Source organism: Alternaria dauci, chromosome 4 (genome assembly GCF_042100115.1).
Source record: "Alternaria dauci strain A2016 chromosome 4, whole genome shotgun sequence".
Lineage (NCBI taxonomy): Eukaryota > Fungi > Ascomycota > Dothideomycetes > Pleosporales > Pleosporaceae > Alternaria > Alternaria dauci.
The window spans coordinates 2282940-2301170 of NC_091275.1; the positions used below are offsets into that span (position 1 = coordinate 2282940).

Sequence of the window (18231 nt, forward strand, 5' to 3'; positions counted from 1 at the left end):
TGCGCAGAATCCTGGGCTTTCATGTGCCTTGCCAAGTAATCCACGGCTGTGGAGCTATAAGAACTGACGCCTTTTTCCCACGCTGCTGGGGGATTGTTTTCACGGCTCTTTCGTTCGCTTCTCCGCATGAGATTGGCACTCGTCCTGGCTGGCCTGCTGGCCGTCGCCAGTGCTGCACCAAAGGCAAAGTTCATGGAGAATGACAAACTGGCCCACGAGGGCCTGGTCAACTTGAAGGCATATGTCGCTGAACACGGCTATCCAAATGCAGAAAAATGTACTCTAGAAACTGCATATGTCAGAAAGGAATGGTATGTCTGACAGAAATGATTCGAGAGAGCTTCCGCTAACTGTGGACTCCAGGGCGTCTCTTTCAAACCCGGAGAAACGTGATTATATCAGAGCGGTGCAGTGCCTTGGGCAGAAGCCAGCGAGAACCCCAGTTGCTATCGCCGCGGGGGCAAAGAGTCGATACGACGATTTAGTCGTGACACACATTCAGCAATCGCTCTCTATTCACGGAACAGCAAACTTCCTGTCATGGCATCGGTACTTTACCTGGACATTTGAACAGATGCTCCGTAATGAGTGTGGGTACAAGGGTTATCAACCCTACTACAACTGGGCTCACTGGTCGCACGACCCAAAAAGCGGACCGTTTTTCGATGGCAGTAGATACAGTATGTCTGGTGACGGCGAGTACATTCCTGGGAGGAATTATTCTTGCTTTCCGTACGAAGACACATGCCTCATGAAGCTGCAACCTGGCACAGGAGGCGGTTGTGTCACTTCCGGTCCATTCAAAGAGTAAGCATCTTCCGGCGAATGAGCAGCACAGAACCGCGACCTTTATTGTTATGTGTGCTTACGAAATTCTAGTTGGAAGATCAATATGGGCCCTCTGCAATCAATGTTGAAGGTCCCTGGTGGTCTACCACCAAATCCACAAGCCAATGGTTTGGGCTACAACCCGCGCTGTCTTTCTCGCGACATCAGTCTACAGGCCGCAAATTCCACGCGTGACTTCGAAGTCTCCTCTCTCATCCAGATCAAAGACATTGCGCGCTTCCAAACAGTGTACCAGGGAGAGTTTGCGAAGAACTTCATGGGTGTACACACGGGTGGACATTACACTATTGGAGGAGATGCTGGCTCAGATTTCTACAACTCACCCGCAGATCCAGCATTCTTTCCTCATCACGGCATGATCGATAGAGTATGGTGGTAAGTTAACATTCCATGCAAGTCAGCTTCGATACGTATGTTAACCGGTTCCTTATCATTCAGGACGTGGCAAAACCAAGATATTGCAAATAGACAATATGCAATCAGCGGACGCACGCTCATTGGGGGTCAAGGACCTAACGGCACGCTCAACGACACGATCACAATGGGAAAGTATGTTGGGACGCCAAATATCACCATTGGAGATGCATTGAATACTCTTGCTGGGCCATTCTGTTACATATACTCGTAGGAAATGCTGCTCTTTCGTAGTCACTTTACAATCTCCAGTCTCACGCGGAAATCCCAACACAAAGCATAGTGGTTCAAAAATATGATATGATCTTCGAATATGCACAAAAGGTCGCATGCGCATCACCATTCAAGGGAGGAAGGCAAGGTAACCGCGGCAAGCGCACAGCATGACAATGTCAGAGTAATATTCACTGTGTAGTGATTCTAATATCCCCCCTGCGATGGCGACTTGCTCACTTTCTGTTCTCGATTCCACCTTTCCACTTCTCCCTCCCTAGCTTATCAACTCCCGATTTCGCCGCATCCGCCCCGTTGAACACCACGCTCCTCGTATCACCTCTTGGCAGGATGATCTCTAGCTCCTTCCAATGCGGACTGAAACCTTCTTGCAGTTTCTCTTCATACTGGACCAGTACTTGAGTTTCAGTCGTCTCGTACTTGACCGTGAAGACGGAGATCTTGGCCGGTGGCGGCGAAACACCATCGTCTTCATACCAAACAGATGTATACTCTTTTCCTTTCGAAGAAGCCTTCGGAGGGAAAATCTCCACAGCACGGTAGTCGTCTTGTGGTAGATTCGCTGGATTGGTAATCTCGCCTACCGAGAGGACTTGTTCGGCACGTCCGACTGGAATTGCAGTTCCTACTTTCGCCAGCACGGGAATGCTAGATTTCCAATGCGCTGGGATATCGACCCACTGTCCAGCGTTATAGTATATCTGCGGCTCGTTGTTCAGATCTAGAAATGCGCCATCGGGGTCTGCTGAGTCCTTGGGGAGATACATGCTAGCAGTTTCAGCACCTGGAGTAAAAACACCACCGACCAGTAATGCGTCGCCAAGCCAGTACTGTGTTTCGCCGTCGGTCAGCACCTTGTTCGCCCAGATCTCAGGATCATTCTCATATCCCCAACCAGTCCAACGTTGTGGCGGCGTTGCAGTCATATGGGAATGCAGGGCCAGCGAATACAGGTAAGGAATGAGTTCGTAACGGCGCTTGATAGTATCGCGAATCAAGCCTGTGACCTCTGGATACATCCAAGGCTCAATAACATCGCCGACACTATTGTCGTTGCCGGTCTTGAAGCAATTGATAGCGAAGCGCGGACTGTAGATGCCTTGTTGGCACCAGCGGACTAGGAGTTCGGGACTCGGCTGTGGGCCTTCGAATCCGCCTATATCATGGCCGTAGCATTGCATCAAGCAAACCCCGGCGGTGAGAGATAACGCATTCGCTCCTTTCATGCCTGGCCAAGATGTTACGTTGTCGCCGCTCCAGGCGCTGGCACAATAGCGGAGTGTTCCGGCAGTAGCGCTACGGGTCAGGATGAACGGACGTTGTGAGGGCTCTATGTCGAGGGAGGCGTCATGTGAGGATTTACCCATCAGCTCCGTGTTGAGCGCGCGGCCCCAGAATCCAATGTCTTTGCCATAATTGCCGCTCTTGGGCTCTTGGATAACTGTTGGTTCATCCAATGCGCACTGCCAGCCATCGTGCGGGACAGTGTATTCGTTGTTATCATTCCAGATACAATCGATGCCTTCTCGCTTCAATTGGCGGATTCCATCATACCACCTAGATTTAGGTGTAAAAAGTTAGCGCATGTCTCACATACGGTTCTTGCATGGGAATCTGCCTACCATTTGTATCCAACTTTGGAAGTGAAGTCAATATGACCACCGACCCCGCTCTCACCACCACCCGCACTCCATAGTCTCGCCTCAGCAGATGCCAACGTCAAAGAATCCGTGAAGAATGCACCAGCCTCCTTGAGCTTTTGATACTCTGGATGTGTGCCCAAAACGTATGGCTTGACGTTGGCGATAAGCCTGATGCCCTCCTTGTGGTAAGCATCGATCCAGCCTTTTGGATCAGGAAACCGGTGTTTGTTCCATGTAAACACATTGCGCGTCTTCGGCTCCGTCTCTGCAACCGTATAGCCAGATGACATTTGCATGCCAGAGCAAGGGATGTCGTATTTCTTCAACTTCGCAGCAAACTCCATCATACTCTGGCTTGCGGGTGGATTGTCCGTCATTGAGTATTTCATACCGCCGGCCAGGTAGCCGAACGCCCATCGCGGGACTAGTAATGGGTAACCAACGAGATCAGCGTAAATACGCACGATGTCTGGTAGAGTCTTTCCAACTAGCAGATACTCCTCGAGGCCACCGTAGTCCTGGCGGTAGACCTTGAAACGTCCCCACATTCCATCCATTTCAGAGCCAACAGAGTAGTAGCCGCGAGCATGCGATGTTGAAAAGACACCAACACAGCCGTCCGGTGTAGCGTTGACAAGGAGTGGGATATGTCTAGACGAAGTCAGCCTATGCCTCACACGCTATTCGTACAGGGATCTTTCATACTTGTATAAGGGATCTGTGCGGTACACATCGTAGCCGAAAGAATCAGTAGCCGAGAGAACGAAGTGACGGTTCGATAGATCCATGGGTGCTGGCTTCTCGCCAAGACCAAGATGAAGTGTTCCATGATTGTACCGCGTGTAGTGGGATACTCCAGGTCCATCAGCGGCATATGAACGGTTGGGAAGATCGGTGTGGATAGGTGTTTTCTGGCCAGGAAGTGTGATTGAAACAATGGGTACACCACTTTCCCAATCCACATTCGCGGTCACGCCATCGACGGCTAATGATTTTGAAGTAGCATTTGATGTGATCACGCTTGCATTTGCATCGTCCAGGGCCTTGTTTGGCACCGGAGTTGCTCGGTGCGGTGGCAACAGGTGCTTTGGCGAGGTGAACGTTGTTCGGAATAGGCCAGGTCGTAATGCATCAAACGTGAATGTGAAGTCACCTGAGTTAGACTGCAACTGAACACCTGTCTTTGATGCTTCTGCTGCGGTGGCAGCTTGATAGCCGGTAGGAACATGCTCGAGCATTGGCATGATGGAGGTCGGGTGTAGGGATGGACGTTAATGCCTGTCTTCCTTCGAGATATCGTGACTCGCACCAAGTATACTTATAGCAAGACATTGTGATACTACTTCGTACGAAAGAACCGTGGTCCATCCTTGGCACGGAACTTTCGGCCGTGGGGGAGCACTAACTGTATTTGGCTCAATATAGTCAAGATCGGCAATGTCTGGGGCCCCATGGGGACGGGTATAAGTTTAGTCGGGCCATACCCACTGATCACTGCTAGAACGTCACAAATCTGCTTGGGTCCACTCCACCCTGATTTTTCTTGCAATGTCGGAACCGGATATGACGAACGCTGCTGTTGCTGCTGCTACGGCAACAAATATCAAGAAGAACAATTGCGAAACCACGGAATCTATCAACAAGCCCAGCAATGCTGCTAACGGTAAAGGCAAGGACAAAGCGGCTGTGCTCCTCGCATCGAATGAGCGCATCGTCGTAACATCGTAAGTACTCTCACAAGACATCTCATGTGGAACTTACACTGACCTGATACCGATTAGCGCCGAGAACAAACGCGTTCTGAAAAAGATCGATCTTGTCATCTTGCCCATCCTCCTCAGCGTCTACTTCCTACAGTCTCTCGATAAGACGACCCTGTCCTACGCTTCCGTCTTTGGGCTCATCGAGGACGCCAACCTTGACCCAAATAGTCAGCAATACTCATGGCTGGGCAGTATTGTGTACATTGCTCAGCTGGTAGCGCAGCCCGTCGTTGCTGTGCTGCTAGTAAAGTTGAGGATGGGAAAGTTTATGGGTGTGATGGTCTTCACATGGGGAGTCATTTTATGTGGCATGGCTGGTGCGCGGAACTTCGCCGGGCTCATGGCGACACGGTTCCTGCTGGGTGCGTTTGAAGCTGCAATAGGTGAGTTGAACCTTCGTGCTGGCGGTACACGAAACTAAAGTAATGCAGCACCTGCATTCATTGCCGTCGTCCAGATGTGGTACAAGCGCGGAGAACAAACAAACCGCAACGCAGCCTGGTATGCCATGCTTGGTATCGTCAACATTCTCGGGAGCTTGCTCTCGTATGGCTTGGGGCACATCAAGTCGGACCTCCTACACTCATACCAGATCATCTTCCTCTTTTGTGGTCTGCTCACGGTGGTTGTGTCGGTCTTCGTTTATTTGTTTATGCCCGATTCTCCCATCGAAGCAAAGTTCTTGAACGATCACGAGAAGCTGGTTGCAGTAGAGCGTCTGCGTATGAACCAAATGGGTGTCGCGTCTCGCGTGTGGAAGTGGGATCACGTGTTGGAAGCGTTCATGGATCCCAAGACATGGCTTTGGTTTTCCATGTTGACGGCTGTCAGCATTCCTAGTGGTGGTATCACCACATTTGGACCTCTAATCATTCAGAGTAAGTCAGCACCTTATACAAGCTACATGGAAGGCATATACTGACTGAGTATCCAGGCTTCGGATTTGGTCAATTCGCAACCATTCTCTTCAACATGCCGTTCGGCGTCGTCCAGATTGTTGCCACTATAGGGGGCGCTTGGCTCGCAACGTGGTGGAAGAAGAAGGTAGGTCATTAGCTGTTTGAAATGTACCTATGTAAGACATGTACTAACTTCGTATCTTCCCATCTGCAGTCGCCCGTCCTGATCCTTTTATGCATTCCGCCAATCGTTGGCATCGTCGTCCTCATGGTCGTTGGACGTGACGAGTCGGACAAAGGTGTCTTGCTTTTTGGATATTACCTGGTAAGTCCTGACTTCTCCCAATTCGGAGGATCAGCACTAACCACAAGTTCAGACGTCCTTCTACCCTGGGATATCTCCACTCATCTACTCCTGGTCCGGCCAAAATACCGGAGGCGATACGAAGCGCAAAGTAACAACGAGTATCCTCTTCGTCGGCGCTAGCGCGGGCAATATCATCGGGCCTCAACTCTTCAAGCCTTCCGAGAAGCCACACTACTACCGCGGCCTTCGTGCAAACCTCGCGCTCTTCATCGCAATCATCGTTTTGGTCTTGCTTGCAATGTTCTGGATCAAGCTGCTGAACCGGAAGCATGCAGCTATACGAGAGAGCATGGGTAAATCGGCTGTCATTGTTGACACCAGTATGCAAACTGCGCGCGAAGGTGACGTGGAGCAAGCTGATAACGCACAAGCCAGCGGCGTGGGCGACAAGGCATTTGATGATGTGACTGACATTAAGAACGAAGATTTTATCTTTGTGTATTGAGTTGTGAGGTGGTGTACGATGGAAATCATTCTTTCAGATGATATCCGAGGAGGAAATACCGCGATGGAGCGGAGTTCAATGTCTCGTTGTCATTCGCACACAAGTATATACCTGATTCCCGGATTCCGGCTATCCGACAACCAGCTCTGTATATATGTGTTTCCGCTTCTTGTCTAGGTTCGCATTCTAAAACAAACTGTCAATGTTAACGAACAAGTCTTGCCATCCGAGTGGCATGTGTTTGAGATTCAATCCAGGAAAATCCCACTCGAAGACAAACTCGCTTGGCACATAACCCTGGAACTCGTCTTCAGCTGCCCCATTTCTCGCTCCAGCGACTGAGTTCTCTTCATCAGGATTTTGTTCCGCAGCATACTCTTGGAGGGCGGCTTCGCACTTCTCAATGCTAGTTTGCAAGATCTGGAAATATGCGATATGGCCGACAGTCACTGTCTTCAATTCTTCCAGCACGCGATGCGCGTCACGGAGCAGCGCCATGACGGAGGAAACCGGGTCGCGGAGAAGGATGGCTAGCTTGAGAACGAGCAGAACTGAGACGGCGCATTTAGCCCAAACATAATCAAGCGTCCAGCGGAAAGTACTGAGATATGTTGAGCCAGAGGTTGTGGTATGAGATGCAGGCGACGAATTCGGTGTTAGCGATGGCTGGAGCATGTAATGTAAATGGCAGCTTGCCGCCTCTTTGGCTTTGCGTATCAAGCCGCGTTGAAAGTCAGTCATAATTGCGATGTTTTCGATTCCCGAAGAAGCGATAGCTTTCAGATAGAGCGTCATGATCGCCCATTCTCGCTGGATTTGCAGGTTTTGTAGCGCTACTGCACGCTGGTGTGGCACCAGCTCCGTCATTGCGATAGTGGTCCACTCATCAAGCCACAGTGACAGCTCAACACTAGCGTCGTCTACTGTAGTTCGGAGTTGATCTTCGCTATGTTGAACCATGAAGTCGCTGTTTCGGCCCATGATCTTGGTATAAGCTTCGGTGCGGATAATATTGAGCTCGACTTGCGAAAGAAGTCGTATATCTACCGCTGTTCGTTCCGGATGAACCAGAAGGCTCCTAATTTTCCTGGACGACGTTTGAATATTCAGACCGGGAAGTTTGCCTCCATCGAGGGAGAAACTTGAACTTTGTCAACGAAGGTCTTTGGTTCGGCCTAGGGCATACTCACAAAAGCTCAAGGTTGCAGATACCGTGCCAAATTCTGGACAGTCGGTAAAGGTTTTGCTCGTCAGTAGTGACAACCCTTGGACGTACATGGCTTTTCGCTATGAGTTGATCAACAGCAAGAGGAAGCCCGATCTGCATGGCGAACCGAAGGGCGGTTGCTATTAGTACAAATCCGTTTTCCGAGTATGCCGCTATCAACGCGATCGCTTGTACGTCCTCTACCGTAGGAACACTCGTGTTAATGAGCATATTAGTGATGTGGTCGCGAACTCGAGACTGCAAACGACGATAGATTGTTGTATCGAACCCCTCGTCGGCGCGGCAGCCAATGCTGACAATGGCATCAAACAGAATCCTTTTCACAAGTCAGTGTATGTCCTACATTCAGTTGGCCCAGGAGCATTTCTCACGGACTCCGTGAAGACACCGATGCAATGGTATCCGTCTTCTCGCAAAATATGGGTACAAGATATTGCTATGTCACTTAGTGCGGCTCGAACGATATATGAGAGTCTGCATACACTACCAGAAAAGAAGCTACCGTTGATCAGTGACATCAGGACTTGCGAAAGATTTACTTCTAGCTACCTTTGATACCAATTCGCTGCTTGTTCCCACGTGATTATGCCTGCTTCAACGGCACTACGTAGTGACATGTCAGGCGCGTTGCATTTGGACTGAGAGCGAAGCGTGTATTCGGGGACCGCCGCGTTCGCATGCTCCATGAGTGACTATAGCCACGGACATGATCAGCAAGACGTCTCATGATGGTCCCCAAAGTGGGGCTGGAGTCCAGTGTATGCCTCTGGCTGCCTCAGGTGTACTCCTAGCCCATCTGCGAGTGCCTACGTACGCTCTTGCCCTGACCTTGGACATGCATGTGCTCGCGAATCATTGCCACGTCTCTTTCAAGCTTTTCGATTCGCAACACATTTTCATCTTTGACTGCATCATGGTACTGGCAAGTCGAGCCATTCCTATCACATCGTTCGCAGGGGCGATTTCCATCGCACCGTACCTTGGAGGTTCGGCAACTGACGCATGCATTGATAGCACGGCGTTTACGTGGACGTGGTGAAACTGGTTGATCCATTGGTAGGCTTGTTAGGCTATCGGTTATTTCGTGCGAGACGTCAAGTTTTAAGTTCGGTAAAATCACCCCACGGTGGGCCGAATACGATGCGGGGAAGCTATATGTACATGAGTCGTGGTCCTACGGCAAAGTCACTACCGGCAATACTAGTACAGAGAGCGGCCAATGTCCTTTGGTGCAGCGACCGCCACGGAACTCTTGCCTGGAAAACAAGATCATTAACAACTCTTATTTGCGCGAACGCCGACATGGATGATGCTGGTACGGTCTATTGCTCCGTGCGAATGCGATGCTACAATCGGAACCCAGCTCGAAATTATGGACGATCCTCAAACACGCACGTTCTGACCTGTTGCATCTAGCCTTAGTTAGGCGCGACGTATTCATTTATCGTGGGCGTCTTGTTGAGATCAAGGTCAATGCCGAACATGCTTGTGGCCTGCCCATAACTAACCTTGACAGCCTCAGATGCGTATATCCGCATTTTTTTCTCGTATACCTCTGTCACACCCGTCCATTCATCACCATCGCCTCTCTCCCAAGCTTCGGCAATCAGGCGACCAAGCAAAGCTGCATCACGCACAGCCGTGTTTGCACCGTTACCGCCCGCCGGCGTCATTGCATGGACAGCGTCGCCGACCAGAGTAACTCGAGGATCGTTTGGCCATTCTGGAACACCCCTGGGGTCAGAGCATGTGATTTTCCAGAAAGCCGCTTCAGACTCTATCATGTTTTGGAAAATGGGTTTTACGCGCTCATGCCAGTGCGAAGTGAGCGCCTTGGCAATTTTTGCAACAGGCTGTCCAGTAATGGTGTAGTTGTCATTCGGTGCCTTGATGACGCCTGGGGAGCCAACCATCGTCCAGCCAAAGTTGATATCGGGGTTATCCATATCACCGGCGCGTACATTTGTGATGACGAAGACCCTGCCGCCGTTTGGTTGCGACGTGTCGTCGGCAAATCGAAAGACGCCTTCGCCCAAAGCCCTGAAGGCGGATGTTGGAGCTTGTCCATGTATTCCTCTAGATCCGAGATCGTAAACCTTGATGGCGCCGTTGGCCAGCTGGGCGCCTACTGCGCTCTTTACACCCTCGCCTCCGACCAGCATGGACCCTTCTTCTGATTTGCTGCCATTGGCAAAAATCAATCGGACACCGTTTGCCGTTCTCTCATAAGACGTGACGTGGTGGTTCCAACGTACATTGTCCTCTAGGCCGTCCATGAACAGCTTGCGCATGTCACCGCGCGAAATGCCTACCACCTTGCCGTCTTTGCTTTCCAAAGGCTCGTTCCTCACGCTCGGATCATTCCCGCCCAATGTCTCGCCCGTCAGCGGATCGATTGCTGCAAAGCCCGCCCCGGCTGTTTTCCCACAAGCATCGTAGAACTTCTGGAAGCTTGCCGGACCGAGGACCTGCTCAATGGCCTCGAGCCCTTGAGGCGAGAGTCGCAGACGGTAGCCTTGGGCTCTGAAGACGATGGAGGCGTCGCGTTCGAAGACGAGGAACGGGATTCGCGACCGGTGCAGCGAACGAGCAAGGAGGAGCGAGGCGAGGCCGCCGCCGGAGATGAGGATTGGTTTGGGGGCGCTCATGGTGGGCGATGTGTTGATTCGGGGTATCGAGGGCGCTCAGCATGAGATGCCATGGTTTCTATTATAGCAATCGCGACTGGAGTTGAGCAAGGCGTCATGTATTGCGTCGAGTTCATCATTGGGCAAGTGGGGGCCGCGTCGGAGCCTCGCGACCTCCGGGTCCACCCAAAGGCAGCGTGATTCCTAAGCCGTCGCAGTCAGTAAGCACCGATCCATCTCTTTCCGCACCACAACACGTCTAGTTACTAAGCCTCGTAAACAGCTACCTGCTTGGTGATGCAGCAGACTTCAACAAACTCGTCAGAGACCTCCAGCTCGGTATTCGTCTTGTCGCTATGCGCGAGTCAACACGGACATTATCTCACGGTCCGGCCAAGGCGCACAATCGGCTTTATGTGCTGTATGCCACCATGCATTCAATAATGTAGTCAACCTTCGGCTTCATCAGCAGCATGTAGTCTTCTTCCAGCATGATCGGCTTGGGTTGTTGTTGGGCCACAAAGATAGTCTGGCCAACGTCGTCGCTGTAGCTCCATTCCCACCACGAATCTTCCGGATTCGGAGCGTTCGGGGCATCGTATCTTTGGTAATGGTCTTCCTTGAGCATTTCGCCGAGCAATTTAATGAATTCGTGAGACCCCCATGCACGTCCCTTCTCGTTGGCGAGAAGCCTGATTTGCTTAACATTCTGCAATCGCCTGAACAGGCCTACCAGAGCTTTCCGGCTATTGTCGTCTTCGAACATGATCACAAGTTCCAGCTGATCGAGGCGTAGGCATGGCTTGTTCAGGGGGTACGTATTCCATTCTGTGATATCGTTGGGGTCGAAGTGGACTCTCAACTTTTTTACATCGCGTAGCAGCCCGTCCGATTGCTGCTGCACAACCCCAGTCGAGCCTTTGGGGAGCACAAAGAGTGTCTTTTGGATGGCAAGGCGACGAAAATCGACGTTGAATTGTCGGCAGACCAGCCTTATGGCGAGATTGGTGCTGGATTTGTACCTGTTGTCGGCCCTGAAGCAATCCCGCATTTCCCCAGGCCTGTGCTCTCTGGTGAGTCCCGCGTCGGGCTGCTCAAGCGCGTAGGCGGCAATGTGCAAGCGCAGCTCGGTTGGTAAAGCGAAAAAAGTCGTCTTTGCCATGACCTGCGACATAGTCTGGTATCCTGTGAGCGTACAGGCAACGAGTTTGACTGCAGAGCAGGCTTGTTCTCACGGAATGATTGGCCGACTTCAGGCTGTGAAACAGCGACCCAGCTGACACAAAAGAGGAGCGCCTGACGTTAGCGCAGGCCCGTGCACAGCCATCTGATAAGATTTCTCCAACCCCTCCTATCTCCGAGGTTGCATCGTCCCTGTTGAACTTTATTGCGTCCACCCATGCGCGTTTTGTCGATCTCTATTATCCTTTACTCTCTTGCACATGTAGCACAGTCTCTGTACTCGGGCAAATTCTGCCCTTTGGCTTGCGAGACCACGATCAATTATGTGACCTTCAACGACACCGATCCCTCGCTTTCGAGGAGGATCCGAGCATGTCATAGTGACTTGCGCGTCACTTCACTGTATCTGTGTTTTGAAGAGTTCTGCAAGCGAGATGGCCAAACAGATGGATGGATTGAGAGGCAGACCGTCTGGTGCGAAGCATACGCAAATGTCACCTTACCATCCTTTCACGATGTCGTGGATCGATGGACGCCGGATGAAAGGGCCAAAATAAGACGACTGGAGGCGGAAGAGGCACTGGCGTTTCCGAGCACTGGTGAAGTTGTGGTGCCCAGTGACACGCTCGTGAAGCGGGCTTTTACGACCATGGTACAATTTACCCACATCACGTCGTAATAAGAAATGCAGTGCTAATTGCAGCATACAGGACGCGGCAGATTGGGAATACAAAATCCATCTTGTATATGGGTGAGCTGAATCCGGATTCCATCGATTACGCGATTGCTGAAACAAGACCTACAGCTGGTACATGTACTACTTTTGGATCGCCGTAGTGATGGTTGGTGTCACAACGCGTCTCTTGTCTCTGATGCGCGGTCGACAGCACTCCAAGGAGTCGTATGAGGCGGTTCCGGGTAATGAGTCTAGCACAGCTTCTGCGTCACGGAGCCCTGCGATTCTTCTACGGACATGGCTAAAGCGATACGTCACTATACCTGCCGCATTCGGTGACCGCTGTTCTCGACCCTACGGCTGGTGCACCATACCACCACGGATCCAATCGCTTACCATCTTCTTCTTCGTGGCGCTCAACATCGTCCTCTGTACTTGCTCCTACCGCCTTACCGAAGGCAATCTCTACTGGCCAGAAAAGTCTGCGCAACTTCTCCGCTATGTATCGGATCGTACTGGCATCATTTCGCTGGCAAACTTCCCCCTTGTCTGGCTTTTCGGCATGCGAAACGATGTTTTGATCTGGATTACTGGATGGGGATTCGGCACATACAACGCTTTCCATCGATGGGCGGCTAGAGTCGCCACAGTACAAGCTGTGGTGCATAGCCTAGGCTATACGCTGATGATATTGGAGAGTGGAGGATGGTCGCACTTTCTCAAGTACTGGACGAAACATTACTTCTGGAACGGCGAACTAGCGACCATCGCCATGTGTGGCCTTCTGGCGTTCTCGTTCTATGGTATTCGCCGCGCGCACTACGAGTTCTTCCTCGTCACCCACATCGCATTGTCTATCGCTGCACTCTGGTCCATGTACTACCATGTCGAGATTTTCACCAACGGCGACTGGAACATATTCATCTGGCCATGTGTCGTCATCTGGATCTTCGATCGCGCTATGCGCCTCGTTCGCATCGTAATGTTCAACCGGAATCCTCTCAGTACCAAGGCCAGGGTTACCTATGACCCTAATAGTAACCTTGTGCGTATGGATGTTGACGGCAAGAAGAGCTTGGTCGCGTTGAAACCCGGCACATATTATTATATCCACGTGTTGGACGACACGTTGTATGCCCACCAAAGCCACCCTTTTACGTTGGCATACACCTCGAAAGATACCTACAAGCCTCCGTCCACGCCTTTGTCACCGCTCTCTCCTAGACCCGAACCCTTGCGTACGTCGTCAGCCTCATCCACCGAGTCTGATGCGCTCCTGCCGTCTGAAAGCACAGGTGGCGTGGGGAATATGGTGTTCCTTATCCGACCGTACGACGGCTTCACATCGCGATTGAAATCACATTGTCTTTTGCATCCCAAAAGACTCAATGTCTTGATCGAAGGACCCTATGGACATACTGTACCTCTCCAAACTTTCACCAACATCCTGTTTATAGCTGGTGGGACTGGTATCGCAGTGCCGCTGTCACATTTGGCCCATGTCCTCTCCGCTTCCTCACGTGTTCAGAGGGTGAAGATTGTATGGGCGGTCCGCGAATATGCCTTCCTTGCCTCGGTGCTCCGTGATTTCAGAGGGTTGCTGAGCGACGAGAGAGTCGAGATGGAGGTACACGTCACTCATGATGACGAGGCAAAGGACGACGTTTTGGACGAGGCGTTGAAGAGTGTGAGGATGATGGCTCACAGGCCCGATATACATACAACGGTGGTGGAATCCGCAAGAGATGCGGGGCAACAACAGTTGGCAATCGTGGCCTGCGGACCAGCTTTGATGGCTGATGAAGCCCGAAGAGCAAGTGTACAGATGCTGGGTGAGGGACACGGGGGTGTTGAATACTTTGAGGAAAGCTTCAAATGGTAGGGCGTTGAAGCATTAGACCGAGTCGGCGATATCAGCTCAGTACTCTGCCTCGCTAAGGTTCATAGATTTCCTTTCTCTTCTTCTCTCTTCAGTTCAATATACCACTGCGCGACTTCCTTTACGCTGTCCTGTAGGCCTCTAATCTTGTCTCCGCCCAACAGCATTTTCTCCGTCACACTGGAATCGGCACGAAACGGCATGTTGGTAGGAACCTTGTCTCGTCCCACTTTGAACACTCCTGTCTTGACTTGGTCTCCAAAGTCATGTTCAATCATGTCTGCTGCAGCGTTCCACAGCTGCTCCCCATCGGTACCCTGTTCTACCGTCCCAGCAGCGACATACCACGTGGGCAAGTCCTCGCTCCTGATTCTCTCATCCAGCGCCTCAATATGAATTCGAGCGCAGTCCTTTACGGGTATAAAGCCGAATGCATATCGTGGTGTCATATCGTCGAAAAGCAGCGCCTTGCTTTGCCGATCCACATGTGCGAGCGCTTGCTCAGACGTTGTGCAGAACTCTGAAGGGCCGATGACGGTGCCTGGTATGATCTGCGCGATAGAGAAAGGGAGCTGGTGGGTAGCTTGAAGATTTGCAAGGTAGGTCATACACTGAGCTTTTGCGGAGCAGTATGCGTTGTGAGGAGATTTTAGAGGGGGTCGGTATTCTAGCGACGTTTGCGAGACTTGGACCTGCTCTGTGTCGGTCAGTACAACGCATTGGGCTAGACAGACGAGCACGAGGGAAGAGATGTACGTACCGTTGAGAACGCGATCCATACGCCTGCCCAAGGTATCCCCGTCTTCCGAGTCAACGAGCCCAGCCCCGGCTTGCGTGAAGACCATCCTCCTGACTGTCTGTGACTTCTTCCCTGCCTCAAGCAGGCCCTTTGTGGAGTTGATGTATGGCCAGTAGATGTCTTTGTCGGGATCCAGGTTTTGCATCGGCCATGCTCCTGCTATGTGCACGACGTAATCGACGCCTGCAACAGCTTCATCGTAAGCCCCTTCGGCCGCATTGTTAGGTACAATGGCGTATTCGATCAGGTCAAGGTATGACTGGACTGAGGGCCCGGATTTGATGGCTTCGATGGCGGGGGAACGGCGCACAATGCAGCGTACTCGATAGCCAGTCTGCAGCGCATACACGACGCAAGCGTAGCCGATTGTGCCATTTGCACCGGTAATCTGGCTGGCCTGTGAGCATTGTCATGTCGAATGTCAGCGACGAGGGTTGGCGTACAGCAACAAGGCCACGAGATCCGCGGTTGGCTGTCATGTTTCAATGTCGCGACGGCCGGCTCGTCCAATACCGCGGATGCTTCAAATTCACGTCAGAAGCTTGGAAAGACATGGTCGACATACAGAAGCGCTTGTGTCTTACTAAGACTATCGTGGGGAGAGTGCCGCGTACGAGGTAGGGAGGGCAATATGCTGGGCGTTTCCGATTAGCGTTCTGGGTTCCGACACCCCTCGGCATTCTTGGGCGCGTCGAGCCTGTCGTCATGGGATCTTCCCTACCTAATCAACCATCCGGACTGGCCATCAACGCGCCAACGAGGCTCACTATGGCTGCCTCATCCTCACTCGACGTGAGCCACAATTGGGATACTGGTTGACGATATCCACAATGACAGACGGCACAACACAATCACATGGCTTTCCTCACGCCGCCAGAGAGAGGCTTAGCATCATCATCGTACGCCCCAGCACGCGCCCGCGCTTCCTATCCTGAGCACAAACTGACTTCCCTATACAGGTCGGGGCATCTTTGGGTGGCCTTGCGACAGCTCTTGCTCTTAAACGTCTTCCGGCACCACATGGCCACACCATCACGCTTCTCGAACGAAATCCGACTGCCCTCCTCCACAACCAAGGCGCTGGCATCGTCGCTGGTGAGAAGTTCTCCTGTACGAACTGCGTGTGAGACACACACCTACATTGTACATGCTCCTTGTAGGTGGCGATACGCTGGCGTTCTTCAAGCGCTATGACAGATGCAAGCGCGACTTGGCTGTTACCTCAACTCAAAGGCAATACCTGAACAAGCATGGCCAAGTCATACACAAACAAGATGTGACACTGAACATGACGAGCTGGGACCTTGCATACTACATGCTTAGGGCTAATGTTGACGGAATCGAGAGCGACTATTGCGACACTCCGCACGACCAAGACAGTGGGAGCAAGATTACCCATCTCCACGGACACAAGGTGGTTGAACTGCAAGACAAGGGGAACAAATTGGTTGTAAAGTACGAGACAAGCGATGGAAGTACGGGTGAAATGGAGGCTGATCTAGTCATCGGCGCCGATGGACCAAGTTCTACCGTCCGCTCCCTCCTCACTACCGGCATCGAGCGCACGTACGCAGGCTATGTCGCTCTTCGCGGAACCGTACCTGAAAACTCGGTCAGCCCAAACACGCTGGAAACTTTCAAAGAACGCTCCACCTGGCAAAATAGACCTGCAAGCATGGGAGAAGCAACGCAAGATTGCAAGTGAGCGTCTGCCTCCTCAATTTGCGGAGATTGTCAAAGTGACCGAGAAGCCATTCGTACAAGCAATTACAGACGTTGTTGCTCCGACTAACGAGTTCATGAGCGGTCGCGTCATCCTCATCGGCGATGCTCTAGCTGGCTTCCGACCGCATACTGCCGCAAGCACTAGCCAAGCATGCTTCGACGCCATGATTCTGGCAGACATGATCGAGGGCAAGGTGAGCCGGAGCGATTGGAAGAAGAAGACACTGGGATACGCGAGAACACTGCAGAAGAGGGGTGTTGACATGGGAGAGCGTAGTCAGCATCAAGACCTGCCGTTGGAGGAGCATATTCGCGATCGAAACTTGGCAAGCAAACCGAGAGTGGAAGAGACATGGCCAGAGTGACCAGTCGAGGGTCTGAAATAGCCACAATTACGATATGTGAGGCGAACAAGCCGTTGCCAAAGTTCAAGACCAGTCGCCATCATCGTCAACCACTTCACCACGTTCTGAAGCTCCTAGCAGCTCGCGTACAGTTCACGGTTTGTACCAGTACCCCGGTGTTATATTGGGTCGCAGATGTTGCTTCCGGAACCCCAATACCATCACACCAATTGCCTATTAGGCATAAGGTACTCGTGTGCTTGGAGACTAGTAGCAGAAATCTGCTGCTGGCTATAACAGCATCTATGTTGGGCACCAAGAGCTCTTGTACGCCGTGTACGAAAGACTGTGCGAATACGGGACCGCACAATGTCATAAAAACTTCACGCTCCAATAATCCTACTGTTGAACAACAGTACAAATTGACATATTGTTGTCGTATTAGATTTGAGTTAAGCTCCCACATATAACCAAAGGTTTAGGGACGATAACGGCGCTAACTTACGACAAAAACGTACCCAGCAAACATTTGCTCGACTGTATTCGCTAACGTCCGCTGTGAGCCTGCTTCTGCAATTCTTGTGCAACGACTGCCTTGATCTCGCGTATATGCTTGCTCACTACCGCACCACCGTAGCCTCCCTCTAAATCATCATGAATATCTTCATTGCCCCTTGGGAAGATGCCCGCGCTCCTGCCACAAAGGTCTTGATTCGACGCAAACCTCACCACGGCATCTACAACCCTGTCCATAGATGCATACCCTACGATTTCCACCACGGCAGCGTTGTCCGCAACAAAGTCGGCTTGTTTGGCAATGGCAGTATCAACATACCATGGCGCAACAAGATTGAGGCGGACCGAAGAGTGCATAGCACGCTCGCGTAGACTGTAGAAAAGTCCCCGAACGCCGAACTTGGACATGGTGTACGTAGTACTGTATGGGTAGCCGCTGTAGGCTGCCAGCGAGGCGATGAGAACAATGCTGGGCTTGAACTCTGTTGCGGCTGTGCGCGGAAGTCGAAAGTAGTGCAACGCAAGATAGCAGGTATTGTATACGGCCTCAAGATTGACCGACAAGCAAGTGGCGCTTGGAACTGGAGGCGGCGCGTCTCCTGGGTTCGGTAAAGTGGTTGGTACCATATCGAACATGTTTT

General features: G+C 51.7%; 8 protein-coding genes across 8 annotated transcripts; 4 read left to right on the forward strand and 4 right to left on the reverse strand.

Moving 5' to 3' along the window:
* The first annotated feature begins 115 nt into the window (after positions 1–115).
* Positions 116–1542, forward strand: ACET3X_005307 (uncharacterized protein). The gene is made up of 4 exons (XM_069451498.1): positions 116–311; positions 364–807; positions 880–1224; positions 1288–1542. Exons 1-4 carry the CDS (start codon positions 127–129, stop codon positions 1475–1477), a joined length of 1164 nt encoding a protein of 387 aa, XP_069307351.1. The 5' UTR covers positions 116–126; the 3' UTR covers positions 1478–1542.
* A 170-nt stretch (positions 1543–1712) lies between these two features.
* On the reverse strand, positions 1713–4384 carry ACET3X_005308 (uncharacterized protein; the record flags this gene model as incomplete). Its single annotated transcript, XM_069451499.1, has 4 exons — positions 1713–3054; positions 3120–3670; positions 3710–3791; positions 3846–4384. 4 exons carry the CDS (start codon positions 4382–4384, stop codon positions 1713–1715), a joined length of 2514 nt encoding a protein of 837 aa, XP_069307352.1.
* Positions 4385–4688: 304 nt separating this feature from the next.
* On the forward strand, positions 4689–6614 carry ACET3X_005309 (uncharacterized protein; the record flags this gene model as incomplete). Its single annotated transcript, XM_069451500.1, has 7 exons — positions 4689–4864; positions 4922–5286; positions 5335–5576; positions 5619–5781; positions 5838–5947; positions 6017–6127; positions 6180–6614. The coding sequence occupies 7 exons, from the start codon at positions 4689–4691 to the stop codon at positions 6612–6614; spliced, it is 1602 nt and encodes a 533-aa protein (XP_069307353.1).
* Positions 6615–6800: 186 nt separating this feature from the next.
* Positions 6801–10490, reverse strand: ACET3X_005310 (uncharacterized protein; the record flags this gene model as incomplete). Its single annotated transcript, XM_069451501.1, has 8 exons — positions 6801–7755; positions 7805–8035; positions 8081–8158; positions 8214–8278; positions 8325–8340; positions 8392–8534; positions 9246–9254; positions 9351–10490. The coding sequence occupies 8 exons, from the start codon at positions 10488–10490 to the stop codon at positions 6801–6803; spliced, it is 2637 nt and encodes an 878-aa protein (XP_069307354.1).
* Positions 10491–10881: 391 nt separating this feature from the next.
* Positions 10882–11631, reverse strand: ACET3X_005311 (uncharacterized protein; the record flags this gene model as incomplete). Its single annotated transcript, XM_069451502.1, has 1 exon — positions 10882–11631. One exon carries the CDS (start codon positions 11629–11631, stop codon positions 10882–10884), a length of 750 nt encoding a protein of 249 aa, XP_069307355.1.
* A 669-nt stretch (positions 11632–12300) lies between these two features.
* On the forward strand, positions 12301–13551 carry ACET3X_005312 (uncharacterized protein; the record flags this gene model as incomplete). The annotated part of the gene is made up of 4 exons (XM_069451503.1): positions 12301–12303; positions 12362–12402; positions 12457–13458; positions 13506–13551. 4 exons carry the CDS (start codon positions 12301–12303, stop codon positions 13549–13551), a joined length of 1092 nt encoding a protein of 363 aa, XP_069307356.1.
* A 717-nt stretch (positions 13552–14268) lies between these two features.
* On the reverse strand, positions 14269–15484 carry ACET3X_005313 (uncharacterized protein; the record flags this gene model as incomplete). The annotated part of the gene is made up of 3 exons (XM_069451504.1): positions 14269–14903; positions 14967–15393; positions 15449–15484. The coding sequence occupies 3 exons, from the start codon at positions 15482–15484 to the stop codon at positions 14269–14271; spliced, it is 1098 nt and encodes a 365-aa protein (XP_069307357.1).
* Positions 15485–15835: 351 nt separating this feature from the next.
* Positions 15836–17095, forward strand: ACET3X_005314 (uncharacterized protein; the record flags this gene model as incomplete). The annotated part of the gene is made up of 4 exons (XM_069451506.1): positions 15836–15904; positions 15965–16100; positions 16166–16617; positions 16649–17095. 4 exons carry the CDS (start codon positions 15836–15838, stop codon positions 17093–17095), a joined length of 1104 nt encoding a protein of 367 aa, XP_069307358.1.
* Between the last annotated feature and the right edge of the window lie 1136 nt (positions 17096–18231).